Source organism: Seriola aureovittata, chromosome 13 (genome assembly GCF_021018895.1).
Source record: "Seriola aureovittata isolate HTS-2021-v1 ecotype China chromosome 13, ASM2101889v1, whole genome shotgun sequence".
NCBI lineage: Eukaryota > Metazoa > Chordata > Actinopteri > Carangiformes > Carangidae > Seriola > Seriola aureovittata.
This window is the reverse complement of record NC_079376.1, coordinates 15,310,680-15,325,763: the sequence shown is the minus strand read 5'-3', so window position 1 is coordinate 15,325,763 and position 15,084 is coordinate 15,310,680. Positions and strand designations below refer to the sequence as shown.

The 15,084-nt window shown below is 41.6% G+C and overlaps 1 protein-coding gene across 1 annotated transcript; it reads right to left on the bottom strand.

The window, feature by feature from the left end:
• Positions 1–1,340: 1,340 nt before the first annotated feature.
• On the bottom strand, positions 1,341–15,056 carry LOC130180692 (intraflagellar transport protein 43 homolog A). Its single transcript, XM_056394369.1, has 9 exons — positions 14,924–15,056; positions 13,610–13,711; positions 10,931–11,001; positions 8,404–8,439; positions 7,511–7,557; positions 2,899–2,971; positions 2,095–2,170; positions 1,895–1,957; positions 1,341–1,637 (listed from the first exon to the last, which is right to left on the bottom strand). Exons 1-9 carry the CDS (start codon positions 14,966–14,968, stop codon positions 1,527–1,529), a joined length of 624 nt encoding a protein of 207 aa, XP_056250344.1. The 5' UTR covers positions 14,969–15,056; the 3' UTR covers positions 1,341–1,526.
• Between the last annotated feature and the right edge of the window lie 28 nt (positions 15,057–15,084).

Sequence of the window (15,084 nt, the reverse complement as noted above, 5' to 3'; positions counted from 1 at the left end):
TTTCTATAATCCCCTCTCTGATCCACCGATGCTCGGGCCAATCATTTGAGGCCGGCCACAACCCGTGATCACTGGGCCCTAATCTGAGTCCCCGGCCCGTCCGCAGTCCACCTCAGACAGCACCGGCCGGCTGCCAGCAGAGGAGTGGCAGGCTTAGCCTTCTCCAGAGAGACAGCTAGAGGTTGTCTCTACATGGATGGGCACTTCGCAGCTCGGCAGGGGCGGGAGGAAGGGGCAACATAGCAGCTGCTCAGGGCATATGGGCAGAATTCATTAAGTCTGGCTAAATAAGCCAATTGTGGAGGTGGTAAAAAACTGTGCGTTTGTATGTCTGATAGAGAAACAGAAACAGAGATCACTCATTGAATTTGAACACTGAGCTCAAATATTCTGCCACACAAATATTCTGAGCACAAATATCCTGTGTGATAGCTTTGTCCTGAGGTATTACACTTGATGAAGTTGATTCAAGGCTCACCAAATGAAAAAATCTGGATCTATTTGTGATGGGCAGTGATTGAGCTGTTAGATGCATAGATCGTGTGTCCTTGAGGACTTTGCTGTGCATCTCCAAATGCCATGAGACCGCTCGCTGCCTCAGAAATAAACCTAATCACAATCTGTAAATGTTACAGCTGTTTCTCTAATAGACCTGGTCTGACTTTGGAGGCCTGCTTTTATATTCACACACATGAACCAAAGACAAAACTGAATGCTGATACATACGACCAGCACATGTTGAAGGCATGGTATACAATGTAATTCATAAATTATATCAGATTTTGTGCCAATGTGTGAGATACAATGTCCTGTGACCTGTGCTGTCTGTACTTTATTCAGTTATCCCATTGTTGTGAGGATTTCTGTTCTTTCACTTTAAAGAACACATACCTGACACCAGCAGCTGTCTTCTGCCAGACGTGCATCCATTCCTCTTTATCCAGCAAAAGGTATAATGTATGCTAATCCCCCAGGTGTCAATAGGAACACTGTTCAATGCATTTGAGATAATAGTGAAGAAGGGGTTGCTCCTATCGAAGAGCTGGAAGATAAAGTCAATGGCACAGTCAATAACAATAAGGTTGTAGGCTTTAATGAGGAATGTTAATTTGAACACAATCAACTGGATTTCAGCTTAGCTGATTATCAACCTTGGACTTGTATGAGGGTGTTGATAATGCTGGCAGTTACAGGGAGGGCATTTGTATTTGTGACAGCTATTTTTTAGGGGGGCTTTTCAAACAAAATCATTTTGCCTTTTGGCTGTTTTAGAAACTAACAAAAAAAAGGGTGAAAGTCAAAAACCTCAACAATATACAGGGTCAGACAACACTGCACCGTCCACTTCTCAGTAAACTTTATTTAGAAAATAGAAGACATGTTGAATATACACTTTATAGAATATAAATCCTGGATAACAAACAGTAATTAAAGTTAATATAACCAAAGTCACCGGCCCTTCTGTGTAATGGCCATTCACCCAGTTCCCACTGGAGCCATTTAAAGCCTCAGTCCAAACCTCCTCCTCATGTTACAGGCAATGCAGCCTGCTCCTCACTCTCTCCTTGATCCCATTCCATCAGCAGCTCTGAGGACACCTCTGTAAACAGATGATCCCAGTCCCAGCTCACATCATCCTGCAGAGCAAGAGACAAAAGAGAGGGAGAAAAGAAGAATTAAAGAGGCAGAGGGTGACATCCTAAGAAAGAGAGCATGGGGAGCAGAGGGAGCAAAGAGAGGAGAATGGGGGAAGGAGAGCAGAGGGTGTTAATGTACACATCATAAATCTTGATTACCTGAGAGACAGAGTGGCAACCTCCCCTGGTGCTCTAGAAACAGCTGGACAGGCCTTTGCTGGGAGCTCACAAGCTATATTTACTAAAAACTCACTCACCTCCTTCACCTCCTGCTCTGGTGCTAAAACCTTGGTGAGGAGCTTCAAGTCAATCTCTCCGTCCTAAAGAAGGAGTACAGTAAAATTCACTTAGCTTGCACAAACAGGAGTGATGTTGTTTGCAAAATTAAATGGACCACCTTGACGAGAAGAGACATTCGAATATCAAACACATACAAAAATAAATGTTCTTGACTTACTAAGGTCTGAAAGGCAGAGTAATACTTCAGATCATTGTCCAGATCTCTGTAGGTCATTACCCGGTTCACCTGGATACTAACAGGGTGACAGAAAGTCAGAGCAGGCCTCTGATACAGGAACAGACTCATATTTTAATCAAGAAAACACACCATAGAAAAATAGCCATCCTGACTGCAGTGCGTTCACAATACCAGCAAACCACGACTGAGAAGTGGCTTTGACGAAGTTTGGAGATGGTGCACAATGAGGCTCCAAGACTTCAAGCAAAGACCACAGAGAGCAGGAGATGGTTGCCAAGTGGTAAACGCTTCAAATTGAAACCCAGCTGCTTATCTGTGGGTTGGAATTAAGTGGGGGGGGGGCCCTCAAAGTGGCCGGGGCCTAGCAGTGCATGCCAGTCCTACTTACTGCACATTACACGCTACATTGCCCCCGCAATGAGTTCAATGTGGATATTATCTCGCACAGAGAGCAAGCCCCAGCCTAATAACCTCCACCGCTGTCATAGCCTTGCTACATATTCGACACATGTCGGCGTGTCTCTCACTGCCCTGTAAATCAAAGGGCCCAGTTAGTAAGGACCCTGGTAACAGAGTTGCATAAATCACACCCAACTGTTATTTCTCCATTTCAGCCGATAAAGCAAGACACTCTGCAATGGCACAAGTGGAGGACAGGTAACCATCAAAGTCACCAGAGCAGGCCACGGATGTAGTGTCCTGTGCACGGACAGAGGTTAACTGTCATACATGGGTCACATGAGTGATAAGGATAAACTTCTAAGAGTTTAAGGCGTACACTACCTTGGTGGAACTGCAATTTGCATTGTGAGATCTTCTTCCTGTACTTCTTCAAGATCTGGAATCACTGGAATATCTAAAAACCAAAAATAGAGACCACATTTTAAAGATCTGTTTACGTTTTAAACTGTGTCAAACTGTGAAAAATGTAATCAGTAGCCAGAGTCATTTATTAAAAAAATGCAGTAAGTCCCCTGTGTATGGCTTCAAGAAGCGTGCATTTTTGTATGAGTATGTTTATGTGAGACCATGTCTGTGTGGCACTTTCTCCCCTCCCTCTCTCTACCTACATTCTCATAAGAGCTGCCCTGTCACAATAGCCATGCGGCCATGAATATTCAGGAGGCGAGGCGGCAGCTCCTCCTGCTGTGAGAGGGCCGCTGGCCAGGGGCTCCCCAGAAAGCACCCCCTGCTACCTTAGCATTTGGGCCCTGTCAGCGCCGCCCACCCCCAGGACCTGCAGTGGCCGGTAGGCCGACCTCCATGTCCACTCTGCCACTCTGACTGGGGCGGCATCCAGCCATGTGCAAGAGTATTTGCTTGCGGGCCCATCTGTGTGGGGTCGGAAGTCACAGTGCGGCCTGGCAGGGGCTGCAGTGCCAGGAGCCGCCAGCCCGCTGCTCAAACAGTGGGAACCCACTTTAATTGGCAAAACGCAACAGGACAGAGGATGGCTCCACTCCCAAGAAGGACAGGGCAAACTTTCACAGCATTTTTCAGATGGACATTTGTTGGAGCAGGGAAATAAGAGCGGTATAATAAGGGATTAGAAGAATTGGTTGGAAATAAGATTAATGGTTAATAATGAATTAAGAGACTCATTAAAATGTGTTCAAAGACTTTGTGCTTACATTTATTATCAAAAAGGTAGTGTATAACTAAAGGAAATTTAGGGATCAAAAACCATTAAATGTTTTGCCAAAAATTTGGTCTATGTTTTATCATGTCTCTCAACGTCAGTAAAACTAAAGAGATGAGTGTGGACTACAGGAGGCAGCAGGGGCGTGGACCCTTCCCTATCCACATTGGTGATGCAGAGATTGAAAGGGTCAGCGGCTTCAAGTTCCTCAGTGGACCTCCCTGGTCTCTACACACTGACACTATGATCAAGAAAGTTCACCAGCAGCTCTATTTCCTGAGTAGACTGAGGAAGTTCTCCTCATGAACTTCTACAGGTGCACCATGGAGAGTCTTCTGACGGGCTGCATCACGGTCTGATACAGGAACTACAACAGACCCCCGGCCATTCAAAGATATCTTCCACCAGTGGTGCCTACAAGCGGCACACAGCATCATCGAGGACCAGAGCCACCCAGCACACAGACTGTTCTCACCAGGCCATCAGGCTTCTCAACTCATACATCGAAACATTCCACATTGCATACTTGCTTAGCTGGTTGTCTGCACTGTCTACTGTTTACTACACTTCTGAACCAGGACTGCTACATATGTAATGTGCAATTCTGTTGCATACACACTTAAGTTTCACTTTTATACATAAATCCTCATTTTCATTTATGTATATATTGTTATATTTTATCTGTGTCTAATCCCATCTTTATTTTTTTATCTTGTATTCTATTTGATGACTTGTGTTTCTTATTGCTGAGCTGACCTGTTGTCTTGCCAAACACATTTTACTGTACCGTTAACCTACATATAACTAATAAAACTGAAACTGGAACTGAACTGAACAATATGCATTTTTTTGTAGTCAAAAACAGTTGCCAAAAACTTTACAGACTTCACAGGTGTCCTTATAGAAATTGTGTTAACTTTGGACAAGATACACGATATTTTCTGGGGAGGCAGCAGATTGCGCATCCTTATTAGCTGTACAGCTGATAGTTGACACAGTGACATAGACAGAGAGAAAGGGAGAGGAAGCACATAGGGAGGAACAGACAGATAGTGAGAGAAAAAGAGAGCTGAACTGCATGGAGAGGGTTGTCAGTAATCTCTAACCACAGTACTGCACCCTGAGGGGAAAGTCAATAGAGGAGCTAAATAGAGGTGAAGAGATGGAAGTCTGCATCTGATGTGAGGAAATATCTTGGCATCTATGTCACCATTCCTTCAAAATAACTCCTGAAAATAAAGTAGAGTTGAAGAAAAATATCGATCATTGATGGAACTCTAAATTTCTGTACTCCATGAAAGTTATGGAGTGCACCAATGAAGAGAAATGATTTTGTTTCTGAACATATTTCTCAGATGGAGGAAGAATTCTGAAGACAACTTGGTCAAAGCCGAACCCATCAACTTTCCACAGATAACAAAACCTCACCCTCCGTTGATAACTTATTTCTTTCTCTTTTTTAATTAAACCAAATTAAAAATGCCACGCTCGTTTAGCTGCTGACAAGATTCATCTGTGTTTCTGATATCCAAATAAATGCAGGCGCGGGTATTTCATATTCATGAGGCCCCGGTGACACTTTGTCCTCTCATTTACAAAGCACAGCGTTCAGCAGAATCCGTCCCCCCTGGACCCCCAATCAAATTTAATGGTCTTAGTGCAATGACATCAAAAAGCCTTGCTGTCCAACTCTTTGCAAACAGCTTCCTGGGTTGTCTATCTGTTCACACACCCTTTTTCATTTCAGCCACTAATACACTATTAACACACTCCATAAGGGTTCAATGTGAAGCAGAGAGGCATATGTTGTCTATATGCAAAGTCTATTATTTAGTGAAAAAAACAACAACATTTTTAGATGAGCTTCAAATTCAACCTATTACTGGAGGTCAAGCAGGGCATCAAAGCAGCTGCAAACAAGCCAGTGTTTTCTTCTGACGCTAAGGGCAACTCCATCAGGAGGAGATGTCTCTCTTCAGCACGGCACACATCACCTACTCTGACTTCCTTCCCTCGGTTGGACATGTATCAATGTGGCTTTTGTTTGGCAGCGAGCAGGCCGTGCATATCCTTATTACACGGCCGCGTCCGGCTCCCTCGCTGAAGCATGTAAATATCAAAAGGGGATAATTTGCTGTGAATGTAGAGACATACTCCCAGCAGGCACACACCGGTCAGCAACTTTGGAGAACAGGACGTCTCTCCACATCACTATGCATGGGTCCAGTCAAATGATTACCTAGGCACAGAATCCATTTGAAATTACTTATGGGACAATATTCAACAAATCATCGACTGAGAGTAAGACACTGACACATGAAACACACGAGTGTGTTTGCGATACCGGTGCTACTTTTAAGTGACCAGTAGGAGGCTGTGGGGGCAGCTGATCGGGAGATGGGAGGAGGGGACTGAGTTAGCCTCCTCTCTCTCTTTCTCCCTCTGTGCTTGTAGCCAGTGGACATAAGGGATAAGGGTAGAGGACATAATCAAGATCGCAGGGGCTATCTCACTAACCCTCAGCACTATAATTTCCAATGCCCCTGCCTCCGGCTCTGTATTAAGAGGTCTCCCTCCACAGAGTAATAATCTTTCCGGCGGCATTAACTGCAAGAGAACCAAACCTCTGGACTCTTCATATTGTCAGCACACTGGCCATTTTAGCCAGTGTACTGACAATATAACATTATGTGTGTGTATACATATATGTAATAGAAACAGTGGATCACACCGTGCAGTTTATGCCTACAATCCATTGTTATTTATCATTTTCAGTTCTGTAATACATTTGTAATAATTTCCCCACTTTCAACAAGATGCAACAGCAAGTAAGACTTTAAAATGTATATACAATACAGTATGTAGCAAAATATTGTGAAATATACACTTGAGCATGGGTGATTAAAAAAAAAAATCTGACTTCATGGGATGAAAATACATTTAAAAAAATTAAATATTAATTATTAGTAATATTATTATCAATTATTCTGATATTCGTGTTTTGAGTTGTATAAATTATTTTTCTTTGCCTGGCTATTCTGAATTGCATGTATTGCAATATTCAGAATTTTTTTAAATGATGGACAACAGAGTAGCATTAAACAAGGTCTACCAAAAAGGTTTATAATCTAAAATGGTATTTGTTTATAAATCGCAGGTGTGATGTAGTCCTTCAGTATTGTAAACTGAGCATTTCATGCTGTTAACCTATCTTTCCTAAGGCAGTTTTACCTATTTCCAAGCTGCTTTGCACTGCAAAATAGGACAATTATCCCTGGCACGGCTTTGCTGAACCCCCCAGTCCTGACATTGTTTGTGGAGTGCAGAGTTGGGCCCTCAGGTGACTCAGTCAAAGCAGCAATGTAACCACTAGATCTGTATTCAACAGCACCTGCCTGACACTCTGTGTGTGCACGTGTGTGACTAACTGTGTTGCTCTGGGTGGTGAGGGAAACACTTAAATCCTGTCACAATATTCTCCATCAACTATGAATCTAACCTTACTTAATGAGCATATGCACTTGTCATTTTCATCAAAGGGGCTACGCTTATACAATGTCACACGCTCAGTGGTCAAAGGCAGAGTTCTAACACATGAATCCATGCTGGATCCAAAGAGAAATATGCATAAGAATGATCTGACTGCCTGCTTATCTGCTCTACTTCCAGAGGATGAATGTGCCATGGAGGCACTGGAGGGCTCCTCTTTACCTGTGAGGAGAGACACAGAGTGGGGTATTGCAAGGGTGCTCTTACCTCCTTCATCATCTGATCCCTTAGGAGTTTGTGGTCGAAGGCGGCGGCTGTAGAAACAGGAAGTGTGAGAGTATGAATTATTTAATGCTTACAAAAATCAAGCCCAATGGTGAGGTCATCACAGGGAGTGAGAGACATGGCTCCTGGGCTACTTTGCTTTGATAATGGGTCTGTTTTTTTTGTCTTGTCTTTCTCTCATGGTAGACAGGATGCTTGCTCAGTATGCTACAGTCTGACTGGACTACAGAACAGTGCCCTCTGCCAAAAGGCACTGATGGTGCTATGAGACTCTGTTATGCTGTCTGGGTGACCAGCCTAAATGCCCTGGACAAGATCACCTCTAGGAATTAAAAAAAAAAAAAAAACAAGCCCAGCTGGAGTAGCAGTCTGAATAAGTCTTACTAAGACAAGACAGTTTTGACAGAAGCAAAACATAAGGGATTTTTCTGCAGGGTAACATCTTTAGTTTCACACAAAGCCTCTGCCTGACAACAGCCATTGAGGTACCGGGCTCCAACTGCGATGATGAGTAAAACATGCACGACTGCGTCCTCTACCTGCCTCTCCTCATGGTGATGTCTTTTCTAGTCACAGAATGATGTGAGGGGGGGTGGGGAAAAAAACTAGAATAACAGGAAAACTTGGCTCCTTACAGCAATAAAAGTGATGACAACTCAGTCACGCTGTTTTTTAATCATGTTAAGTGAGTGTTCTTGGAAGGCAGGGATTAGCTGCAACGAAGGACAATCTGAAAGCACAGAGCCATTTCCACTTTATTACAAAGAAAACAAAATAAAAACTGACCTATTTTTTATCCATACACACAAAAATGTAACTGTTATTGAATTCAATCAGTACACTAAAATATGGATGAGGTGTCTGAGTTAACTTACTCCTCCAAGTCCTCAGCTGCAGGTCTCCTTGAAGATCTGTATATCAGCAGAAAGAGCAAGTATTAAAGTGTTACAAATTAAATTAAACATACTTTTCCTTCCATCAATATTACAGGAAGAACAAAGCCTCTTCATAGATACATCTTCCTCATCTGTATTTAATGAGAGTAATTCTGCTATATAAGACACAGTGTGGTCTACAATGGTTGTGTCTTCTCTCCCCTCTGTTTTCTCAGCCCCATCTCCTGCTGGATCGGACAGCTATTTTCACTTCTCTCTCTTCCCTCTATTTACACAGCTCAGCTTGAGCAGAGGATGCCAGGCACCAAAATAGTGTATTTTAACACTTCTCCACCTCAACACGGTATTCTTAGCACACACTCTGTTTTAAGAGCAATCCAACTTGACATCAAAGAAAAACAAATGTTGCCACATTATTATTTTTTAAGATTCAACCATAAGCATTTAACCATATCAATCATCATATAAGAAATGACTCAATGCAGAGTAAGTCTTATGTTTGTGGTGTAGCCTAAAATGTGTGTTTTTTTTCATGATGCTAAATGCTCTTGGTAGATCTCCTAGTTGAGTAGTGCCCCCTCCTGGTTTTAAAGGTAATACATTCAGTACTATTACAGTATATTTATATAAATATAAACACAAATATTAAGCAGTTCTTATTACAATAAATCAGCCCCATTGTTAAGATTCAGTGTTCGGTGGCACCTAACACAGCGACATAGATGGAAAATAAATTAAAGCTTGTATGTCATAGGTATCAACTGCACAATAGTTCATCTTTTTTCACCAAAACAGGGATCGATCTTCTGCTGCGCTTCCTGAGGTTACTTCCTTTTTTTTGATCCCATGTAAGAGGTTTTTGTTTTTCCTTATAAGAACTGAGCATCTAAGGATAGAGGATTTTGTATGTTGTACAGATTGTAAAATTTGTGATTTTGGGCTTCATAAACAAAATTGTCTTGACTTGACCATCAGAGCAGATGGCATTTCAATCTGAGTTGGATCATCATCACCTAAAACAAATGAATGCTTGTGCATAAACCTTTTCCATTATGTAAAGGCAGACATCAGAGTACATCATACATATATTTTTTAAAATCACTTCTCACCTTTCATTGATTTAAATACATAAAACTAGCATTTAAATTACATAATGTAATGTATTGATTAAGTGAATTGGAAGATGTGAAACCTTCTTAATTCACCTTTTTGTAGCCAGACAAAAAATAAAATGATGAAAAACACATTTACCTAAAAAATTCTCAGCCAATAATCTTTACTCCTGCTTTGTCTATCTTATACTGTACATGCTGTCTGAGCCCAGCCCAACAGCCTTGAAGGTACTAGAGTCCAACCAGGCAGGGCAAAGAGGAGCTAAGGGAGCCTACCTGCCTGCCCTTGGACTGTGTCCTGTCTGGGGGGCGGGGGTGGCGACACTTAAGACACATTACAGGCCCCTTGATTAAGACTCATGTAAGGCAAAGCGATAGACATGGTAAAACTGTCTGGAAAAAGTTGTTAGGGATAAAATATATTGTGACAACCTGGTTTCAAAGGTTCATCAATAAACTGACAGATCATTTAGTGTCAATTAGAAGTGATAGATCGACAAATCCCGGGATTTCTGCGCTGGGATTAGTGGGAGGAGGACGGCGGTGATTGAGCATGAGGGGTGACATTGAAGGGAAAAGTCCTTGCCGGTTCCAGGGGGGACCATTACTTACTTTGTTTCAGAGAGGATCAATGCACGTGCAAACCCCTTTTACACCTCCTGTATTTCAATCGCTTTGAGACTGGGTATCAAGCTGGGTTACGTAAAAGCAGAGAAGCGACACGCTGACCTTCTGTGAGAAAGGAAAGCTCTATTGAGTTTGCTGTTTTCCCTGCTTGCACTAACGGTGCAGTAAACTACGCAAATAAGCACAATTGACTGAGCCTGTTCACTTCAATGCGTCTCCCGTACTCTCACCTCCACTGAGACTGAAGAAAAGAAGCACAGTGGCAAGTGGAAGAGAAAACAAGAGAGGTAGTTCTACAGTATAATAAAAACTCTCATGTTCAGTTAGTCATGTGCAGTATTTACATTTAGATTTGTTAGTTGTAGTTGAAAGCTTTTGGCAAGCAGCTTCCATCTGTTCCAAATATTTCATGAATTCTCCATGTTGTGCTCCCCATGTAAAGAGCAGACTGCAGTGGTAAGGGGTGATTAAGTGGCTTGAACCCCTGTGATGAAGTGGCTAGCTGACTAACAGTGCCCTCCTGTGGCTGATGCATTAACCATGTCAATTACCGCCTTGCTCACAGATGAAGACGAATGGAGAGTTGCTTGCTCAGACAGGCTCCCTCTAACCTTGTTGATTCACCGCCTGAGTGCCAAATATGCACTGATAAATAAGCTCATTCAACAGCATGAGAGTTCATTAATAACACATAACCCAGGACCACAGCTCGAGGTCCATGCTTTCAGTTCAGCCACAGCAGATGGGGAAAAGGTGAAGATACGTACTTGGCAGATCCAGACCCAGAGCTTTCTTCTGCCCAGCCTCCTTGCCGCCGGGCCGGTTTAGGGGGAGGGGGCTGGAAGAAGAGAGAACTTTAATAGCAAATAGTTTAGCTGGATGTTTACTCACTCAGTCACAAAGAAGATAAATAAGTCACATTTGTAAGCATATTAACTATTATTAGACCTTAATCTGAAAGATAAAGCACAAAATTATCTTTGTATAAAATTTTGCATTGGGTCACAACAATATTTATTTGACATAGTGATGAATAGACTATATTTTGCACTTTATGAAGGTACAAAATGCTTAAACAAGAGACATGTAAGAGAAAAGTCTTCATTAGTTTTTTAAGTTCGGAAATTTGCCAGTAGAGGGCTCTCTTGTCTACAACAGAAAATAAAGACCTTGACAGGAAAAGCAGACCACAAAGCTTAGCATTAAAGTAAAAGGCAAAAAAGTTTAATTGTCCTGCTAATGATTTTGTCTAAAGCAAAGTTCTCTTTTAATTTTGAACTCTACCAAAGCTACCAAAAAGCTCCTGTACAATAAACAATATGCCTGGTATGTGGAGCACAGAGTCATCTCTATGCACTCCATTGTTTTGTTTATTATAGTTTTCAATACTGTCCATTTCCAGCACCAAAACATATGGAGCAGAGTGTGGGAACTGCTGGGGCCTGTAGGTCTGACCCTAAAAATAGATTTCACAGAAAAAAATGACCCTCTCCCTCTCATTCTTTGATTCTGAAAATAGTAAGCTCAGTATGCATCTCAATCCTGAGACCGGGACCCTGAGACCAGCACTTGAATGAATGAATTCCTCAGAGCGCACGAGGGTGGGCACTACACAAATGAATTAGAAGAAAGAAAAAAGAAAAAAGAAAAAATGCACAACATTTCTCATTACTAAATAGGGTCTGTAGAGAACAAAGTGCTCGTGAAGAATTTCTTTCCTTTATGATGAAAGAAGGAATAATCTTTCATGGCTGGTTCCTTCACCAAAGCCATTTATAAATCTGAATGTCATCATTAAGCAGGGCAGAGGGAGGGGGAGCCCACTCTGCTCCACTGTATAGTGCCATTAATCGAGAGAGCTGAGGCTGAACAAGCTCCCTCCAATTTGTGTAATTAGTAACTGTCTCTTTATTAACACCAAGAAAGGATTATAATAATGACAATGAGGCTTTTTAAGCAACATTGCAAAAATTCCTTCTAGTTTCTAGTTGCTAATGTTTGGTATTTCTGACAATGACCAATTTTCATGAGAGACAAGATAATAAGGTCAAGTGTCTTTAAGTGTAATAAATTCATATGACAGTTATTTCACTCAACAAAAATGGAGAGGATGATAAGTGTCCTGAGAAACAAAACAAATCTGTGCCTCCAATTCTGCATGACCAAATATGAACCTCACAGTTGTAGTAAAATAGTTATGGCTGTCAAGGCAATTAGCTTAGCCCTCGTGGTTTCTAATTTAGGATTCTCTGATGGTCTCCAGGGCAAGGGACTTGTGGTGGCCAAACCCTATGAGCCCATAAAAGCAATTCAGTCTTTGTTTAAAAGGATGTCAGGAATGTGACCAATCAGTTGGGTATTTTAGGCAGAAGAGGCCAGGGTTGATAAACGAAGACTGCAAATAAACCCACCCAGTCGCACGACACTCTGGAAAAATGTATTGCATGTGCACAGCAGGTCAGAGAGGGCGCGAGAATACTGGTTCATACATTAGGGAAGTTGGCCTAATTTGGGAAGATTAGCCTAAAGCAAGAGCATTGCTGAAATATTTTGCTTTGGGAATGCTGGCTGGTTTACAGTTTGGCAATCCAGGAGATGTGACTGATTCCATAAATACCAATAATAGTGAAGTGAAATTATTTGTTATTATTTTTTTCAACTGTCACTTTCTGACCTGACTTCTCTAACATATACCTGTCCTTTATTGAGTCTATCCTCAGCATCTTTACATCCAACATGTTTCAAGAGGCAGGATCACTACAGAAATTATATGACAACATTTCATGTAAAATTAACCTGTATAAAAAATAGAATTTATGAAAATTGATGGTAGAGTCATCAGGATGTTTATGATGTAATCTGCTTGTTTTTAAATTGGACAATTTACAAGGGTAAAATTACAGTATTGTGTGACTCTAAAGCGAAAAGGGTTTTCAGGCTTGTATGAAGTAACACTTGAAAACACTTCATGCAAGCACATAAGATCCAATACACACAGGACAATAACTGAAGAGCAGCTACTCTGAATGTTCTGTGTATACTTTAAAACCTGCTGAAGTAGGAAAATGGCAACGCAGATGTCTCTGCATAAATAAGCACTCCATTAAAACTTTATACCATGTGTGTCAAGTTGGTGTCACTGGGTGTGCAGTTATGTGAGAGGTAGTGTTAGAAGGTCTAGATAGCAAACTCAACCAGCTGAACTGAAGCACACGATTATGGTTACTTGTGTTAATGAATCCAAAACTATGGTAAATGGTATAAAGTTGATGTCTGGAGCATTCGCAACAGAAGCCATGCAAAGATATACATTTTTTCATGCTACCTACCTCATCTTCATCCTTTGATTTATGTATGAGACAAAACCAAAATGCTTATTGGTGATGTTTATTGTGAGGTGAAATTATAACATGCAAATAACTGTCTATTGTGACATGATTACATACTTCTCCCATTGAAGCAGAGGTGGAGGACTTCCTTACGTAACGAGAATCCTCAAACGAAGATTGATCAGCTGCAAGGCGAGCCCTCCGTCCAGACTTCGCAACCTGGGAAATGTGCAGAATTTTAACGTGGAAAATACATTTAGATTTTAGAAAGCCAGAAGTTGGCATTTGCGATTGCTACAGAGACTTTGTGGTTTCGCATTGCTTTAAATGTGCCATCTAATGAGCCAACCAAATGTTGTCTAAATGTACTTACACACAAAATACAGTAGGTCAGGTTAGTCCACATGCACAAACCAACCACATTTGGTGCTTAGTAGGCTTTTTCTTAGTAGTTTTATACAATTTTCACCTCTGTGAAGTCACACTGTGCAGATGTGGCAATAATATTTTCTTTTTTGCATCTGTCAGGAACATCCTTCAACAAATGAGCATCATCATCTTCAAACTCACTGACCTTCAATTATCTCTGTGAAAGTGGAGCCTACGTGCCTATTGATGGTGATGTGGGATCAGTAGGACAATACATTTTATGTTGGTCAAGGGGAGAGGAGGAGTAGTGAAGTTGATCTTAGTACTTTCAGGTCAATAGTACCAATGGCTTAAAAAACAACTAATAAAGAGATCGAAATTGAGTATTAATCCTTTAAAGACCCAGTGGACATGCTTATTTTGACCTCTGCCTTAATAATGCCAAATGAAATTGGAGATGGACTTGTTAAATGTAGTTGAATTGCTGAGAGTCCATTCTGATTGCAGAGGTGTTCTCTAATAACCTTATTTCTATGACTACAGTATTAAGCGATGTGTGTGCTGTGTTGTTAGAAAAAAAATGGGAAATTACAAATAGCATTGCAATACTTGGGTGTAATTCAAATATTTTAAAGTGATGACCAGCAGGGAGCATACAGGGATATAAATGTTTATCCAAGCATTTTAACTAGCTGCAGTAAATTTTTCGATATAGTAACAGCATATCAGCATAACACTGAGCGGTGCATGTCGGGAAGTTTCGGCTAGCAGGGCTAACCGTTTAGTTAACGTTAGCTGGATACTCATAGACACAGCTCCCTGCCACTGTTGCTCAAAGCTAGCACATGATGACGTGCCTTTGCTGGCAACAGGCCGCTAAAATAGCTACCACACTCCCTGACCGGCTAATACTGAGGTTTACATTAGCTTGATAGCTAAGTGATTAGCACTAGCCTCGCTTCACCGTTACAGTGTGGTCTCAGCTCCTCTTACTGCGCATAAAATCAACGTTAACACTTCCCTATCGCCTTATTGTCTCTGCGTTTCAAACGAGTCACTCACATTTTTTACTGCTCCAGCATCTCCGAGGTGAAAGTTATCCTCCATTTCTCTCCTCCTTTCGGGCTAGGTCTGACCAGCGTCTTCCTGGATATCAACAAGCGTCACATAGCAACGCTCTCCATGGTAACACTAATCAGGAGGAAAGTGTGCCTCAATCGCCG